This window comes from Phocoena phocoena, chromosome 20, assembly GCF_963924675.1.
Source record: "Phocoena phocoena chromosome 20, mPhoPho1.1, whole genome shotgun sequence".
NCBI lineage: Eukaryota > Metazoa > Chordata > Mammalia > Artiodactyla > Phocoenidae > Phocoena > Phocoena phocoena.
The window spans coordinates 59,222,223-59,236,826 of record NC_089238.1 but is presented as its reverse complement, the minus strand read 5'-3'; the positions used below and the strand labels follow the sequence as shown (position 1 = coordinate 59,236,826).

Genomic DNA, 14,604 nt, shown 5'->3' with positions numbered 1-14,604 from the left:
CTTTGTCCATTGGAACTGAACCCACACTCACTCCACCTGGCAGCCTAACTGCAGCAGAGAGGCCCTGGAGGAGATGTCTGTTGAATACCCGGTTGCCTTGGCCTGGGACGTATTTCTTCGGACACAGACGTTAGCCCACACCTCCCATGTCTATCTCAGACGCCTTTCAGTAATCCCGCCATGGACCAGGATACCTTGTTATTTTCTAATCTCAAACACATTCCTGTCCCCATCCCCCCTTTCAGACCCACAGACTCATGCAGCTCTGTCTGCTCATAGGGTGCTGCCCGGGGTACCGGGGGAGGGTTTGAAGTCTGGAGTTAGTGGTAAGAAGCTGAAGCTGCAGTTCGAGGACCTCGGTCTGCTGCACACAACCCGGCAACCCGGCCACACAGTTTTTCGACATCTGAATGGTCCATACTTACATCCTTGGGGAAATGCAGAATTAGCAAGGCCCGAAGTTCCCATGTGATGTTCTGCTGAGAGCCGTTTCCCAGCTGGGAAGATGAAAGAAGTGAACTGTTATGTAGGCATCCTTCTTGACACACAGACTTGTTGGCTCAGGGTTTTAAAAGTCTTCAGCTAGGGACTTCTATGGTGGTACAGTGGTTAAGAGTCCGCCTGCCAATGCAGGGGACACGGGTTCGATCCCTGGTCTGGGAAGATCCCCTGTGCGCCACAACTACTGAGCCTGTGCTCTACAGCCCACGAGCCACAACTACTGAGCCCGCATACCTAGAGCCCGTGCTCCGCAACAAGAAAAGCCACTGCGATGAGAAGCCTGTGCACCGCAGTGAAGAGTAGCCCCCGCTCACCACAACTAGAGAAAGCCCGCGTGCAGCAATGAGGACCCAACGGAGCCAAAAATAAATTAAAAATAAAGAAGTCTTCAGCTAGAGGGACAGCCCCTGCCTCCCTGCCACAGAACTCCACGGCACAACTCTGCCAAGGGGCTTTTGTCCCGGGCTTGGGCCTGCAAGGGCCACTGAAAGGACTGGCTAATGCCGCTGGAGTTAGCACTCACTGGGGTCAGGGTTCCTGGAGGAGAGCCCTGGAGGGGTGGGGTATGCACAGCCTCCCAGAATTTCCTTTTAATTGTGCCCCAATTGCTTGCCCCACACCTACACCTGACTGGCCCCCTCCAAAGATAGTCAACACTAGCTCCTGGAGCCCTCTGACACACAGTCTTTATTTATTTGACAGCACCAGGTCTTAGCTGTGGCACGTGGCATCTTTAGTTGTGGCATGTGAATTCTTAGTCGCAGCATGTGGGATCTAGTTCCCTGACTGGGGATTGAACCTAGGCCCCCTGCATTGGGAGCACCAAGTCTTAGCCATTGGACCACCAGGAAAGTCCCTGACACACAGTCTTGATTTTTAAAATTAATCTTAGGGAATTCCCTGGCGGTCCAGCGGTCAGGACTGTGTGCTTTCAATTAGTTGATAAAAAAAAATTAATCTCACAGCGGCAATGTGTTTTTCTTGTGTTTTGACACACACAAAAGTCATGTTCCTAGAGCACTTTGCAAAAATTAGCACGCTGTCATAAATATGGGCTGCTGGTTGAATTAGGAAAAGCAGGAGCCGAACAACTCAGCAAGGACAGGATAATTTTACGGTGTTTCATCACAGAACTCAACCACCCGGCCTCTCGACTTACCAAAGTCGCAGCCAGCACGTAAACCTGATAGAGGCTGAGAGGGTCCTGTAATATGAGGGACACCTAATGTAAGTGAGCACCTGGAAGTACATTATTATAATCACAAATATCTTATCTGAAAGTTGCTAAGAGTGGATCTTTTTAAATTAATTATCTATTTATCTTTGGCTGTGTTGGGTCCTCGCTGCTGTGCACGGGCCCTCTCCAACTGAGGTGAGCAGGGGCCCCTCCTCGCCACGGTATGAGGCCCTTTCATTGCACTGGCCTCTCCTGCTGCGGAGCACGGGCTGCAGGCGCACAGGCCTCAGTAGTTGCGGCACTTGGGCTCAGCAGTTGTGGCACATGGGCCCGGCTGCTCCGCGGCATGTGGGATCTTCCCGGACCAGGGACCGAATCCGTGTCCCCTGCTTTGGCAGGTGGACCCTCAACCACTGCACCACCAGGGAAGTCCCAAGAGAGTGGATCTTTAAAGTTCTCATCACAAAAAAAAAGCTTCCGTAAGTATGTGTGGTGACCAGTGTTAACTGACTAACCGTGGTGATCACGGCACAATACAAACAAATAGGAATCATTGTGTTGTACACCTGAAACAAGTATGCAGTACCTCAACAAAAAAATAAAAAAACATGTTTATATGAGCATGGACGAGAGTGGAGAACAACTTGTATGATGATGTAAGAACTCTAAGTTACTTCATCTAATAGTCTTTACCGGTCTTCTGGGGCTCTGATTGTATTACATGTACATTTACCGTCAGGCCACGATGTAACCGCTCTGCTGGGCAGGGGCAGGTTGCCCAGCGTGGTCTGGCTGCTCCAGGGGACCACGAGCTGCTATTGGGAGAATCCCCTTCACCTCCGGGAGCCCTGTAAGGGAGGCGCGAGAGGCAGCAGAGGTGCACAGGCCCTGTGCCCAGTGCGCCCTGCGGGTGCCATGCCTGAGGACCGGGAGGTCACGTCACCTAGGACAACTCCCTTCTGTCCATCAGAGCACCGTCCCCGCAGCCCTCCCTGCTGGGCGGCCGTGAGCCCACTCGCTGGCCAGCCCTGGGAAGCCAGGCTGCACCTTCCTCCACTATAGCAAGGCAGCCCGCTTCACGCCACTTCCATCCTATTCCTGGCTAAGCGTCACCAGACGTGGGCCATTTTAATGGTAAACTACGAGGGGCTGAGCACAGCCATATCCGTGTGAGATTACAGAGGCCGCCCCATGGCGAAGACACCAGCCTCACCCTCTGAACCCTCGGCCGATCTTTGGGAAGGAACCTGGGGAACTGGGGCAGATGGTGAAGCATCTCTTGGGCTGCTCGCCCCCATGAGCTTCCTCGGGGCGCCGATGCACAGGGGAGGTGGAAGCAACGAGGAGCAGGTGGGAGCCCCCAAGTGGGTCACACCGCCGGGGACTCGGGGGGCCGACTGCAACCCGTCCGTCTGTCCCACACCCTCCCTCCCACAGTACTACAAGAGAGAGGGGTCCCAACTGGTCACCTCACAGCTGACATCACACCCTGTGAATATAGTATCCGTGACCCAGGACGGCCCTCGGGGCAGAGCTGACCACGCAGGAAACAGAGGCCTCCATCCACAGCATTTATTAGTGGTCACAGTTCCCAGGTGTCCCCCCAGTGCCCCTTGTGTGCACCCGTCCACGCGGCAGCAGGTGACGGTGCTTCACTCCTCCAGGCCCAGTGCCTGTCCCTGTGACCACTGATGAGCGAGCCCAGGACAGGGCCCCGCGGAGGACAAGCAATGAGGGGCTTGGAGGCCCTGTCACGGCGGAGCCCGGAGCATCCTGACCGTCTCAGGAGCCGGGAGGAGCCCGGCCCAGGCCCCGCACCACGAGCTGGCCGTTCAGGGCCCCCACAAGACGGGGCGCTCCGTGCGCACCGGTGACCCTCCCACGGGCGAGAACGACCCACAAACACGAAGGAAACCGTGCGTCTCTGCAGAGACATTTACTTGTCCCGGGCAGGGAAGTCAATAAATAGATCTCAGGGGCCTTGAGCTGAGACCTGCGAGGGCTGAGAGGAGGGACCGTCTCGGGCGGCTAGCAAGGTGGTCCAGCTATCAGGGCCAGGACTGCTCCTCCCCCTGCAGGGGCTGCTGCCGGCCACCTCCGCCGCCTCCGCCTCCCCCGCCTCCCGCTTCTCCCTCTGGGCGTCGCTCCACCTCTGTGGCGCAATCCTCTTCTTGGGCCCATGGGGGGGCGGGCCGATGAGGGCCTCGATGTCCTCGTAGTTGATCACTTCCTTTTCTAGCAGGGCGTTCGCCAGCTGCAAGAACAAGAGGCCAGTGTGAGCGGCTGACGAGCGCCCGGACAAGAGCCCTTTGAGAGCAGGGCACGGTGGAGGGAGGGCCCAGCCCCCGGACCCGCCGGCCGGGTGGGCGGCCGAGAGTGCAGAACTGCTCCCTGACTCCGCCTTGGAGAAAAGGCCAGCTGCCAGCCCCATTAAGCTTTCTACTTCCCTTCCCAACGTGTTTATTTGGGGCAACTTCAACTTCACAAACACGCGTGAGCGTCAGCATGTGGGCAGTGGAGCTGGCGGGCAGGACCGCCTCGATGGGACCAGGGGAGGGGCCCACGAAGAGCCGCCACACCCGCTGCTGAGGGGGTCCCATCGCTCCCACGCTGGCCGCTCCGACAGCTGGCCCTGGGCAACACGGGCTTGAAGTGTGCGGGTCCGCTCCTACGCGGATTTCTTCAGTGAACGTGACTGCAGGACTATGAGACCCACGACCCGCAGATGCAGAATCGCGGGCAGGGAGGGCCGGCTGTGAAGGTGGCGCTCGGGGGCCAGCTCTATGGTGCTCAGCCCAGGCACGCCCGGACGGCGCGAGCAGGTCCCAGCGCACACGGGAGCCCCGCACGGCAGCGGGCCGGTCCTGGTGGGTTCCGCACGGCTCCCGGCGGGCAGGCGCTGCTGCTCTCGGGGCCCCACAACACGACGCCCACAACATCACGCTGAAGGAACAGTGTCCTTCACAGGACGGCCCGTCCACAGAGAGCTGCACCCCCTCCGGGTCCACGGAAGCTTCACCTCTGCGGTCGCCTCCAAACCCAACAGCTCAGGCTGGCGATGAGGACACCAGACAGAGCCCAACTGGGGGACGTTGCACACACACCAGCCCAGCCCTCCTGCACTGCCATGAGCAACAGGTGGGAGCCGTGCCAGCCAGGAGGGCCTGACGGAAGTGACGACCGACCGGAAGGCGGGGTAAGCGCTGCGCGAGGCGGCTGAAGCGTGGACTGCGGTTAACGCCGCCGTGTCCGCGTCGGCTGGTCACTGTGTTGTGGGGAACGTGCCCCACTGATGGGAGATGTTAACACGAGGGGACCAGCTGGGGGCAGAGGGCTCTGTGCTATATCTGGCGCTTCCATGGGCACCTAAAACTATGCTAAGCTTTAGAATTTAGTTTAAAAGTTCCAGGAGAAGTGTAAGAGCTGGAAAAGGACTACACAGCGTCGACCAGACCCCACTACTGGCTGAAACTGGGTAACGGCCCAGGAGGGTTGGCGATGTCCCTCCGTCTCCTCTGAAGGAACTGGCCTGAGAGGTTCAATGATACAAAGCTAAACGAGGTACAAAAGGTGCTACGTTCAGTTGAGGTGGGTGGGCCTCGCTGGTTATGTCGTTTTCTGGAGTGCTGTGCACGGGAGGGGTGAGCGGCTGCGTCAGCAGGGCAGTGACGGCAGGCCCAGCTCCTGGCGGGACAGGCAGGCACAGGGCCCGGGGGGCGGCGGGGGCTCACCGCCTGCAGCTTGTCCAGGTTGTCCCGAAGCACCTTCTCAGTGTGCCTGTAGGCTGCGGCCACCAGCAGCCTCGCTTCCTGCAAAAGGAAGAGAAGAGTCTGTGATGGGCCAGGGCGGCTGGCCACCACGCGTGGGGTCCCCTGCGGCCCGGCCCTGGCGCTAAGGTACACAGAAGAAACACAGGTTCAGGAACACGGCCTTTCGTGTCTTACAACGAACAGGAGAGCAAGGCTGTCAAGGGCCTCCTGCCCCCACCCCAGCCCTGGGAATGCCCTGTTCAAGGGGCCTGCCCAGCAGACAGCCCGCCAGCTCCTGGAGCCCCGGACCCACATCTGTCCTCCACGCCCACGGCTGCCTACGTGCCAGCGACACTGCGGTCATCTCCCGTGGGCAGCTGCAGGGCTCACGGGTGCTGGCTCCGTCACTGGAGACATATACTTATTTGATGTCCCTCACAGTCCTGTGTTGTCTACGGTCCCACTGGGCGCCAGCAGGCCCTTGCACAACTCTTCTGGGCACACAGCCAGCACACACGAGGCCTGTCTCCCACCCGCATGCAGCTCGGGACCAGGGGGGACTCACATGGTCCATCATCTGCTGGAGACCCTGGCTGAAGGGACGCCGTCCGATGCCTGGGATGCCGTCCTGCGCCTCAGGGAAGGAGATAGGCCCGATGCCGGGCGCCATCCCGAACTGCTTCACCATGGAGTAGGCGATGCGCGTGACCTTCCTCAGGTCGTCCTGCGCCGCTGGAGTGAGGGGTCAGAAAAGGGGGTTCTTTCCTGGAGGTGTAGTTTGAGGCACCCGGGGCCCTGCCGACCCCTGAGAGCAGAGGAGGGTACCCGGGGACAACTGTATCCTGTCACTGGTCCTTAAAACTTAAAAAAATGCTCTTTTCTTTAAAAAACAACTCCTCATGGGCTTCCGCAAAAAAAAACAAAAAAACCAAAAACAACTCCTCGGGATGCATCTCTGGATTCATGGCGCCGGCAGTGACCTGGCAACATCCAGATCCGTGGGGCCCCGAGTCTCCCAGAACCTCTTCCACCTCCTGACGGCCCAGCGAGACTACCTAGCTCCGCTTACAGTCTGCACGTGGGGAAAAGCTTTTTTTTTTTTTTTTTTCCGTTGTGTGGGCCCCTCACGGTTGTGGCCTCTCCCGTTGCGGAGCACAGGCTCCGGACGCGCAGGCTCAGTGGCCATGGCTCACGGGCCCAGCCGCTCCGCGTCATGTGGGATCTTCCCGGACCGGGGCACGAACCCGCGTCCCCTGCGTCGGCAGGCGGACTCTCAACCCCTGCGTCACCAGGGAAGCCCGGGAAAAGCTTTTGTAACAACTAAATCATCGAGAAAGTCTTGCTTAGTTCCAAACCTCCTTTGACCACAGCTCATCTTTTAGAAACACTTAATGAAATTCAAAACTGCATTTGCACCTGCTACTCAGACCCCTCCATCGGATTCACCACCCCTCACGCAGAACGGCTGCAGGCTGTGGAAGTCGTGTGGGCGCCAGCCCCTCACCGGAAGTGACCCTGTTGAAGGAGATGGACTCGGACGCACGGCCGCCGAGGGCCATGCACATCCTCTCAAACAGCTGCTCCCTGGTGAAGAGGTGCTGGTCTCTTGGGAGAATCTGAGTGAAGCCCAGGGCTGCATTGGTCCGCGGCGCGATGGACACCTGCAGAACAGAGGTGGCCCCAGGTAGTGGGCAGGACGTAGGCCTCAGAGATTGGGGGGTGCAGTAAGACCCTCTTCAACCAGAGGGTTCACAGCAGGGAGCAAATGTGCCTGCCCCATGTTTGTAACAGCGTCACGGAGAAGGGCTCCCCCCCCCCGTTGGGGCGTGAGGCAGCTGCATACAACCACGCGTCCGCGAGGGAAGGAAAGGTGACGAGGATGGGACGACCCGCCGAGGGCCCTGCGCTGCCCATGCTCCCACCCACAGCCCGCGCCTGCTGAGCCCGCGGGGCAGGGTTCTGGCAGCAGGAGGCCACCCTGAGGCTCCGAGGAGGACACGTCCCCACCTCGCCTGGCGGAGTGCCGAGCGTGGGCAAGGGGCTTTCTCGGCACGACTAGTCTGCCTGACTCTGTCGTCGAATGGAAAACCCTAAGAACAGGCCATTTTAAATTAGGGTATTTACTTCACCATGGGCTTTCCCATGTTAGTTTTTTGAGATACTGCACGGAAACAGTTATCTTGATCACTGGGTCTTCTAGGCGGGCGGCTCCTGCACACACAGGCCTTCGCCACAGCACTCTGCCCAGGACACAGCGGGGACCGGCCTGAGCAGCAGGACACCGGCCGACGAAGCCCGACTGGCAACGCGCTGCTGCAGCCGTCACCCCCGGGGAAACACCACACGCGGGCTGCAGCTGCCGCACAGCCCCGTCTTCGGGGGTCACGGAACAAGGAGCAAGGCGGCTCCTCCTCAGCCGGGGGGACCAAGCCCCCGGCTCAGGCCTACGTGGAGGGCACAGTTACAACCCTCCACACGGGGCACCCACGCCCCAAACGCGGGCACCGTCCGCAGGGGCCACTCAGGGACCCCCGGTCACGAAAGCACACAGCTGAGGGGGCGTTACGACGGTACGCCTGCCAAATACGCGACGTGTGCTCGCCTCACTGCTTTCTAAACTCAGAGTCACGACGTCAGCACGTCCCAGAGCTGACGGCGACCCTGGCAATCCTCAGCCCCACGGGCGGCCGCGGCCACCCCGCCCATGCCCGGGCCGCCGCACGCACCTTCCCCACGGCCTCCGTGTGCTCCAGCAGCCAGCCCACCAGGGCGTGGCCCGACTCGTGCAGCGCGACCACCTTCTGCTCCTCCTTGCAGAGCACCTGGCTCTTCCTGGCGGCCCCTGAAAGAACACCCAGCAAGGTGAGCTGAGGCGCGCGGCCACCCGGATACGCGGCCAGGCGCGTGCTCGCGGCACCAAAGCGAGGCCTCGCTCGCCCCACCTGTGTAAACGCTGCCAGCAGCAGCCCCTCGGGCAAGGCCCTCACAGGGCTGCGGGGCCGACAGCACGAGCTCGGGTCTCCTGCCGGCCCCCAGACCTGGCAGGGCAGCCGCGGCCCCCGCTCTCCGGTCCTGCCCGAGTAACTGACCCCTTACCTCGCAACCTCACAGGCACCCCCCTCAAGTCACTGCTGAGGTCCTGTCCGCTGTCCCCAACCGTCCACACAGCCGCGTGTTTCCACCTCTGCACCCTGAACAAGCTCTAGGCTCAGGGTACTTGGTAAATCACGCGACCGGGACTACCCCCAGCACCTGCTGTGAGGGGACACGTCCTGAGACGCACTGGCTGTGGCGGTCGGATCGCCCCACCCAGAGCCGGGCCCAGGAGCAGCCGCTGCAGCTCGGGAGTACCCCGCTCGAGGCACCACACACCCAGGTAGGATTCTGGACGGGTTTTCTCTAGTCTTTCCTGTTCAGATACTCTCGCGGTAAGCGCGTCACTTTCCACGTAAAAGAAATGGCTTACACAAAACATAATTTACAGTGAGAAACTGTGACGCTGGCTTGTGCCCAGGCTGCAGAGGCACCTGTCCTAGGTCTGACCTCAAACTGCGGGTGGCGGGCCCATCTGTGGGAGAGGCCTGCTCCTTGGTGCCACCCTCAATGACTTGCTCTAAACCCTGTGGGAGGACGAGGCGCACTGATGGCCTCTGGTGTTGCCCCCGGGCTGTGGGAGCTCGTCCCGCTCTCCTCACAGAAGGCCAAGGACCCCGCGTACGGCAGCAGGTGAGCACAGCTGCGGGCGCCGGCCCCGCCCAACACAGAGCACGGAGCCTCCTGCAGAGCAGGCCTCCTCCTCGCCCGGGGCGCAGCTGCCAACCCTGGCGACGTGGGCAGGGGCCTGTCCGGCGCTCAGGCCCCGCACGCTGGCCGATGGGCTGAGGACACTCACATTTGAGCTTGTGACACCCTATGGTATTTCTGTTTGCACTAACGAGAGTAAGTCACACCGTTAAGGCCTGACGTAAAAACAGGAACTCTTGACCCGTCTTCCCTCTTGGGCAATAATTCTGTCGCGCGGCGTCTAGGCCTGCCCCCCACCCGTGGGCGGGTCTGTGTACCGGCAAAGACGCGTTCCACAGCGTAGTCCAGGTTGGACGTGTGCACGGCCGTGTGCCCCTCCCGCGCGGCATGCAGTGCGGCCTCGTTACAGATGTTGGCGATGTCAGCGCCTGTGGGCACGGGGGTGGCACTCAAGCAGACGCAGAGAGATGGGGGGCGGGAGGAGAGGGCTGCCCCATTCCCCTCGAGTGGCCGCAGGGCTGAGGTCAGCCGCCCCTCTGGACCCCTGCTGGTTCCTTCCACCTAGTGTTCCACACACACGTCGAGGGCTGAGAAAGGTTCTCTGACACCCATGAGGTTCTAGTTCAGAACGTTAAACAAAGTCCAAAGGGAAGAAATTTATACCACGATAAAAGGGGTTTCTACTTATATTACCCTGTAAAACGAGAGCCATACAGAAAAGAAACCTGATTTGTGACAACACGGAGACCGTGGGGGAGGGCAGTGGGGGGCCCGGGAGGAGACGTGGCCTTGCAGGTCAGCCCCCAGTGGGGAGGAGCGGAACAAAGGCAGGACCACCAGGACTGCTGGGGGTGGGGGGGCGTGCACAGGCGACAGAACCTCAGGGAGGAGAGTCCTCTCACCTCTGCCTGCTGCGTGTACACCTCACTCCCACCCCGGCTGTGCTGGCCGTGGGCCCAGAGCAGGGGTGGAAGGTCCCTGGGGAGGCCCCCTCCGCCCTCTCCAGCCCCAGACAGAGACCCGCGCCCCTACCGCTGAAGCCCGGCGTCAGCTCCGCCAGCCGCTGGGAGTAAAAGCTGCTGGCCCGCGTCAGCTTCAGGCTCCTCAGATGCTGCTCAAAGATCTCCCTCCTTTCCTGCGGGACACGGGACAGGGGACACGGGTCAAAGGACACGGGTGCAGGCTCCCGCCCGCCGACACTCGGGAGCCACCGGCCGTGAGGTCTGCTTTTGCTCCGAGAAACCAACTCAGGGCTGCAGGCGGCGTTTCAAAACCGGAAGGAAAAAAGGAGACAGGAGAAGATAAAGCACGTCACACATCACAGGTAGCAAAGGTTATTTTGTACCCTGTGTGACACGTCAGGAAGACGGGAATCCAGGCCTTCGGAAGCAGTGGCAGGCCACAACCTACGACAGGACAAGGCTGGGTGTTCCCGGGCCCGGCCCGGACCCCCACGTCGGTCTTTGCGGAAACGTTAACCCACCAGCCACCTGCCACGCTCACCCTCCAAACCCTCCCCTGCCCCTGCTGGGTCCTCAGCCACGCTAGGCTCCTGCTCCCTGGGCGGCCACCACGAAGGCCCAACCCCCTGGAGGTGGACGTCCGAGCAGAGGCCTGGGGCAGTGCAGCCAGAGGGGCCGAGAGGTCCCTGGGGCTCGCACCCTCCACCCCGTCAGGGCAGCGTGCAGCTCGTGCTCCAAAGCCACGCAGCACGTGGCTCTGAGGCTCTGCGAAGACTGTGCCGCAGGACTCGGCCCAGACGTTTCAGGATAAAGAGGAAAACAACAAGGATCAAAACCAGGGGAAGAGGGGCTTCCCCAGTGGCGCAGCAGTTAGGAATCTGCCTACCAGTGCAGGGGACACGGGTTCCAGCCCTGATCCCGAAAGATCCCACGCGCCACGGAGCAGCTAAGCCCGTGCGCCACAACTACTGAGGCCATGCGCCACAACTACTGGGGCCATGCGCCACAACTACTGAAGCCCGCGTGTCACAACTACTGAAGCCCACGCACCTAGAGCCCGTGCTCCTCAACAAGAGAAGCCGCTGCAATGAGAAGCCTGCGCACCGCACGAAGAGTAGGCCCCGCTCGCCGCAACTAGAGAAAGCCCGCGCGCAGCAACGAGGAACCAACACGGCCAAAAAATATAAATAAATAAATAAAATTTAAAACAAAAAAACCCAGAAGAGCAGGGAGCCGAGGCCCGGAAAGGCCAGCCAGGCCGCACTGACCTGCAGCGTGGGAAGGTCGATGAACACATGTCGGTCCAGTCGGCCTGGCCTCAGCAGAGCGTTGTCCAAAATGTCAGCTCGGTTGGTGGCCGCAAGGACGATGACGTGGTCGGTGGTGCCCATTCCTGAAGGAACAGACAGCAGCTGTTAGGGTGGGGTCCCCAGCCCGGAAGCTTCCCCACAGACCCCCTCGAGGGACAGGGGGCGGGAGAGGCTGGGCACCTGAACGCAGAGCTGTGGACGCACCCGGGCCCGTCCCTCCTGAGCGCTTCCACCAAAACCACAAGAGCAAGAACCCACCACTTCCTTCCCAGGCCGCGGCCCAGAGGCAGAACCACGGGTCGGAACCCGGTTCTGCCCTCCAAAGCCATCCTCCACATCCAGACAGCAGTCCTGCAGGAAGAGTGTTCCCGGGGTGCAAGAGGCACCTCCCCACACCACTGCCAGGGACACTGGGGACATGTCCCGTCCAACACTGGGACTGAGGGCCCCAGGTCTCTCATGAGAATTTAAAAGCAAGTCCAGAAACCATCACTAACGGCCCACACCTATGTGTGAACCTGGGCTGGACGCTAATTTGAATAAAGCAATTGCAAAAACGCCCCACGAAGCAGCCGGGGGGATCTGACCCCAACTGGATGTTAGATGCTAGTAAGAACAAGTGTCACAATGATAGGGAGGTATTTATCCTAGTGAAGGTGCAGAACTCTGGGTCTACTTTAACCCACGGGGGAAGAGGCAGGGGTGTTGGCAGACAGAACTGGCCGTAGTTACGACAGGCACCGAGGCTGGGCTGGGGCACGGCACTCAAAGCAGGCTCTCCCCAGCTTCGGAAAAGTTCCATGACACAAAGTTTAAAAAATAAAGATGCCAGGATCCATCTTTTGCTAACTTAATCTGTCATAAACTGACATTGACAAATACAATTTCAAATCACCTGTACAAAGTCTTTCAATGGACGTGAAATCACAGTCCTTCACTCTACTGCACGATCCCAGGACAGCGGCCAGGGGCCCAGGAAGCCCCGACCCAGGGAGGGCATCCACCTCGCCCAGGGGTTGACACCACCAGGACAGCCCAAACCACACCCAGCCCCAAGGAAATCACTCCAGAACTTCAAAGAAATGTCTCCCAGAGACCAGGCTCCCAGCCTGGGCTCTGCATTTTGGGATGTGGTGAGCCCAGACACCTCATGGAGCCTGGGCCCACTCACGGCTCGAGAGTGGACAGTGCAGAAAAGCGTCTGCTTCCCAACACAAAGGCAGCATCTTAAAATAGCTCAGACTTTTGAAATAAACTCGGACAAAAGCAAGCGCCACCCAGCATATGTGATGCACCAGCCCCTCTGCCCCGACTGCCTATGCTCAATTTTAGGAAAAGCGAAACTCTGAAAGGGAAATGAGACGCTGGCTGGAGGGAGGGGCCCTGGGCAGAGCTGGCCGGGTCCACTTCCCGGGACACCTGGGGATGGAGGAGCCCCTCCGCCTCGAGTCCCAGAGCGCTGCCTGGGACACCTGCCGGGGCTCCCCACTCAGATTCCCCAAACGCCTGCCTGCCATAGGCCGGGGCTGTGAACACAGAATCCTGGGATTATACAACAGTGAAGAAACATTGAAAAACAGTAGGAATAACGGGTGCAGAAGAAAGCAGCAGCCGGGCCAGGGTAAGCGTGAGCCCGGAGCTCCAGGCGGGGACTCCCGCAGGACGGCCATGGCCTCTGCGCCAGCAAGCGGCCCACAGGGCTTGTTCGCGGACTGGCATAGCTCTGGGCACACCGCAAGTGGCAGAAACTGTACAGATGTCCCCGTGGCTGCGTGTCAGGTTGCTCCCACGTGGAGCCGGAGCTGCCGCAACCCCGTCTGACGGGCACGCATCTCTCTGCGCGGTGCCCGGCCTCCACCCCGGACTGAGGCAGATCCCACCACCACAAAGACCTCCCTGCACAGCTTCGTCCCCTCCCCGCCACTCGTGTGTTCTCCTTCCCAGAACCGTCATTTGCACGGTCTCGTATAAATTGAAGCGGACAGCCTGTAACCTTCACAGGCTGGCCTTTTTCACTCGGCATAAACCCCGAGACCCAGCCAGGTAGTCGGGCTTAACGACAGCGAGCGTCTCTTCACTGCTGCCTGGTACCCCCGTGAGAACACATCAGGGCGTAGCCACGCACCCACCGCAGAACACACGGCCTCTTTCCAGGTTTCAGCTGTTACAGGCGAGTGAACACTGGTGCACGCGTGTTTTGTGGACACCGGGTCAACGTGCCGTGTGTGTCCAGCGTGTTCAGAGCCGGCCGAGCTGTCTCCCGGGAGGCTGCACGTTCTCCCTCTCCCGCCGCAGGGGGTCAGGTTCGCTTCCCCTGCTGCTTCACAGATGCGTCTTCACAGCTGCTTCACTCAAGTCAGAGTCCAGGTTCACGCACAGACCTGGGATCCAGTCTCTTCAGGTCCTCACCATGTCTGCTCTTGCCACTATTTTGAATGAAGTGAGAGGAATGACTCTGCCTTCAGGAATGAGCGCTCAGCTAAGTGACAGGGACGTGTGTGTGAGGAGGACAGAGTCGTGGCCCAGCAGCCGGGGGCCGAGAACATCTCTCCAGAGGCGCCTGGCTGGGCTGCGAGAGGGAGCGCAGGCGCCCCGCCCCTGCAGGCTTCCCACTGCGGCGCCAGGTCCACTGCACGCTCCGCACTTGGCGCATGCGCTGCACCTGGATGAGCAGACACTGCTCCTCCCTGAGGGGTGACAAAGGCTCCTCGGACGCTCAGCCGTGTCTGTGCACAAAGGCCCGCGGGCGGCGGTCCAGCCCTGCCAGGGCCTCTGAGGGGGTGCTCCGGGGCCTGGGGGGCGGGGCCTGGGGGGCCCACGGCTGCAGCAAAGCCGGGGGAAGCTGTTCCTCTCCCGGCAGCACAGAGGGGCCCGTCAGAGAAGGCGCCAGCTGGGAACGCTTCCTGGGGGTGCACATCACCCGGAAGGGTGGTCTCTGGCTTCAAGCGCAAAAAGCAACAGGAGCAGAGAGAGTGGGGTACTGCTCCCGGGGCCCAGGTGCTCGGCCACAGCGGGCCACGAGGGAGCCCCACCGTCACGCACACAAGGTCACAACTACGGGTGAGGTCGCGCATTAGCCTCACTCGACACGTCAGGAAACCCCGGCTCGGAGGACGGGAGGGGAGGAGGGGCGCACACCCCGCCGCTCCCCCCATGGCCCA

At 60.5% G+C, this 14,604-nt stretch overlaps 1 protein-coding gene across 1 annotated transcript in view; it reads right to left on the bottom strand.

Moving 5' to 3' along the window:
* Positions 1–3,726: 3,726 nt before the first annotated feature.
* The window catches only part of SPG7 (SPG7 matrix AAA peptidase subunit, paraplegin), a 29,848-nt gene continuing 18,970 nt past the window's right edge, over positions 3,727–14,604 (bottom strand). The window contains 9 exon segments of the mRNA XM_065898667.1: positions 3,727–3,768; positions 3,771–3,932; positions 5,410–5,487; positions 5,993–6,159; positions 6,932–7,088; positions 8,154–8,269; positions 9,489–9,599; positions 10,204–10,306; positions 11,402–11,526. Coding sequence (XP_065754739.1) covers positions 3,727–3,768; positions 3,771–3,932; positions 5,410–5,487; positions 5,993–6,159; positions 6,932–7,088; positions 8,154–8,269; positions 9,489–9,599; positions 10,204–10,306; positions 11,402–11,526 — 1,061 coding nt within the window.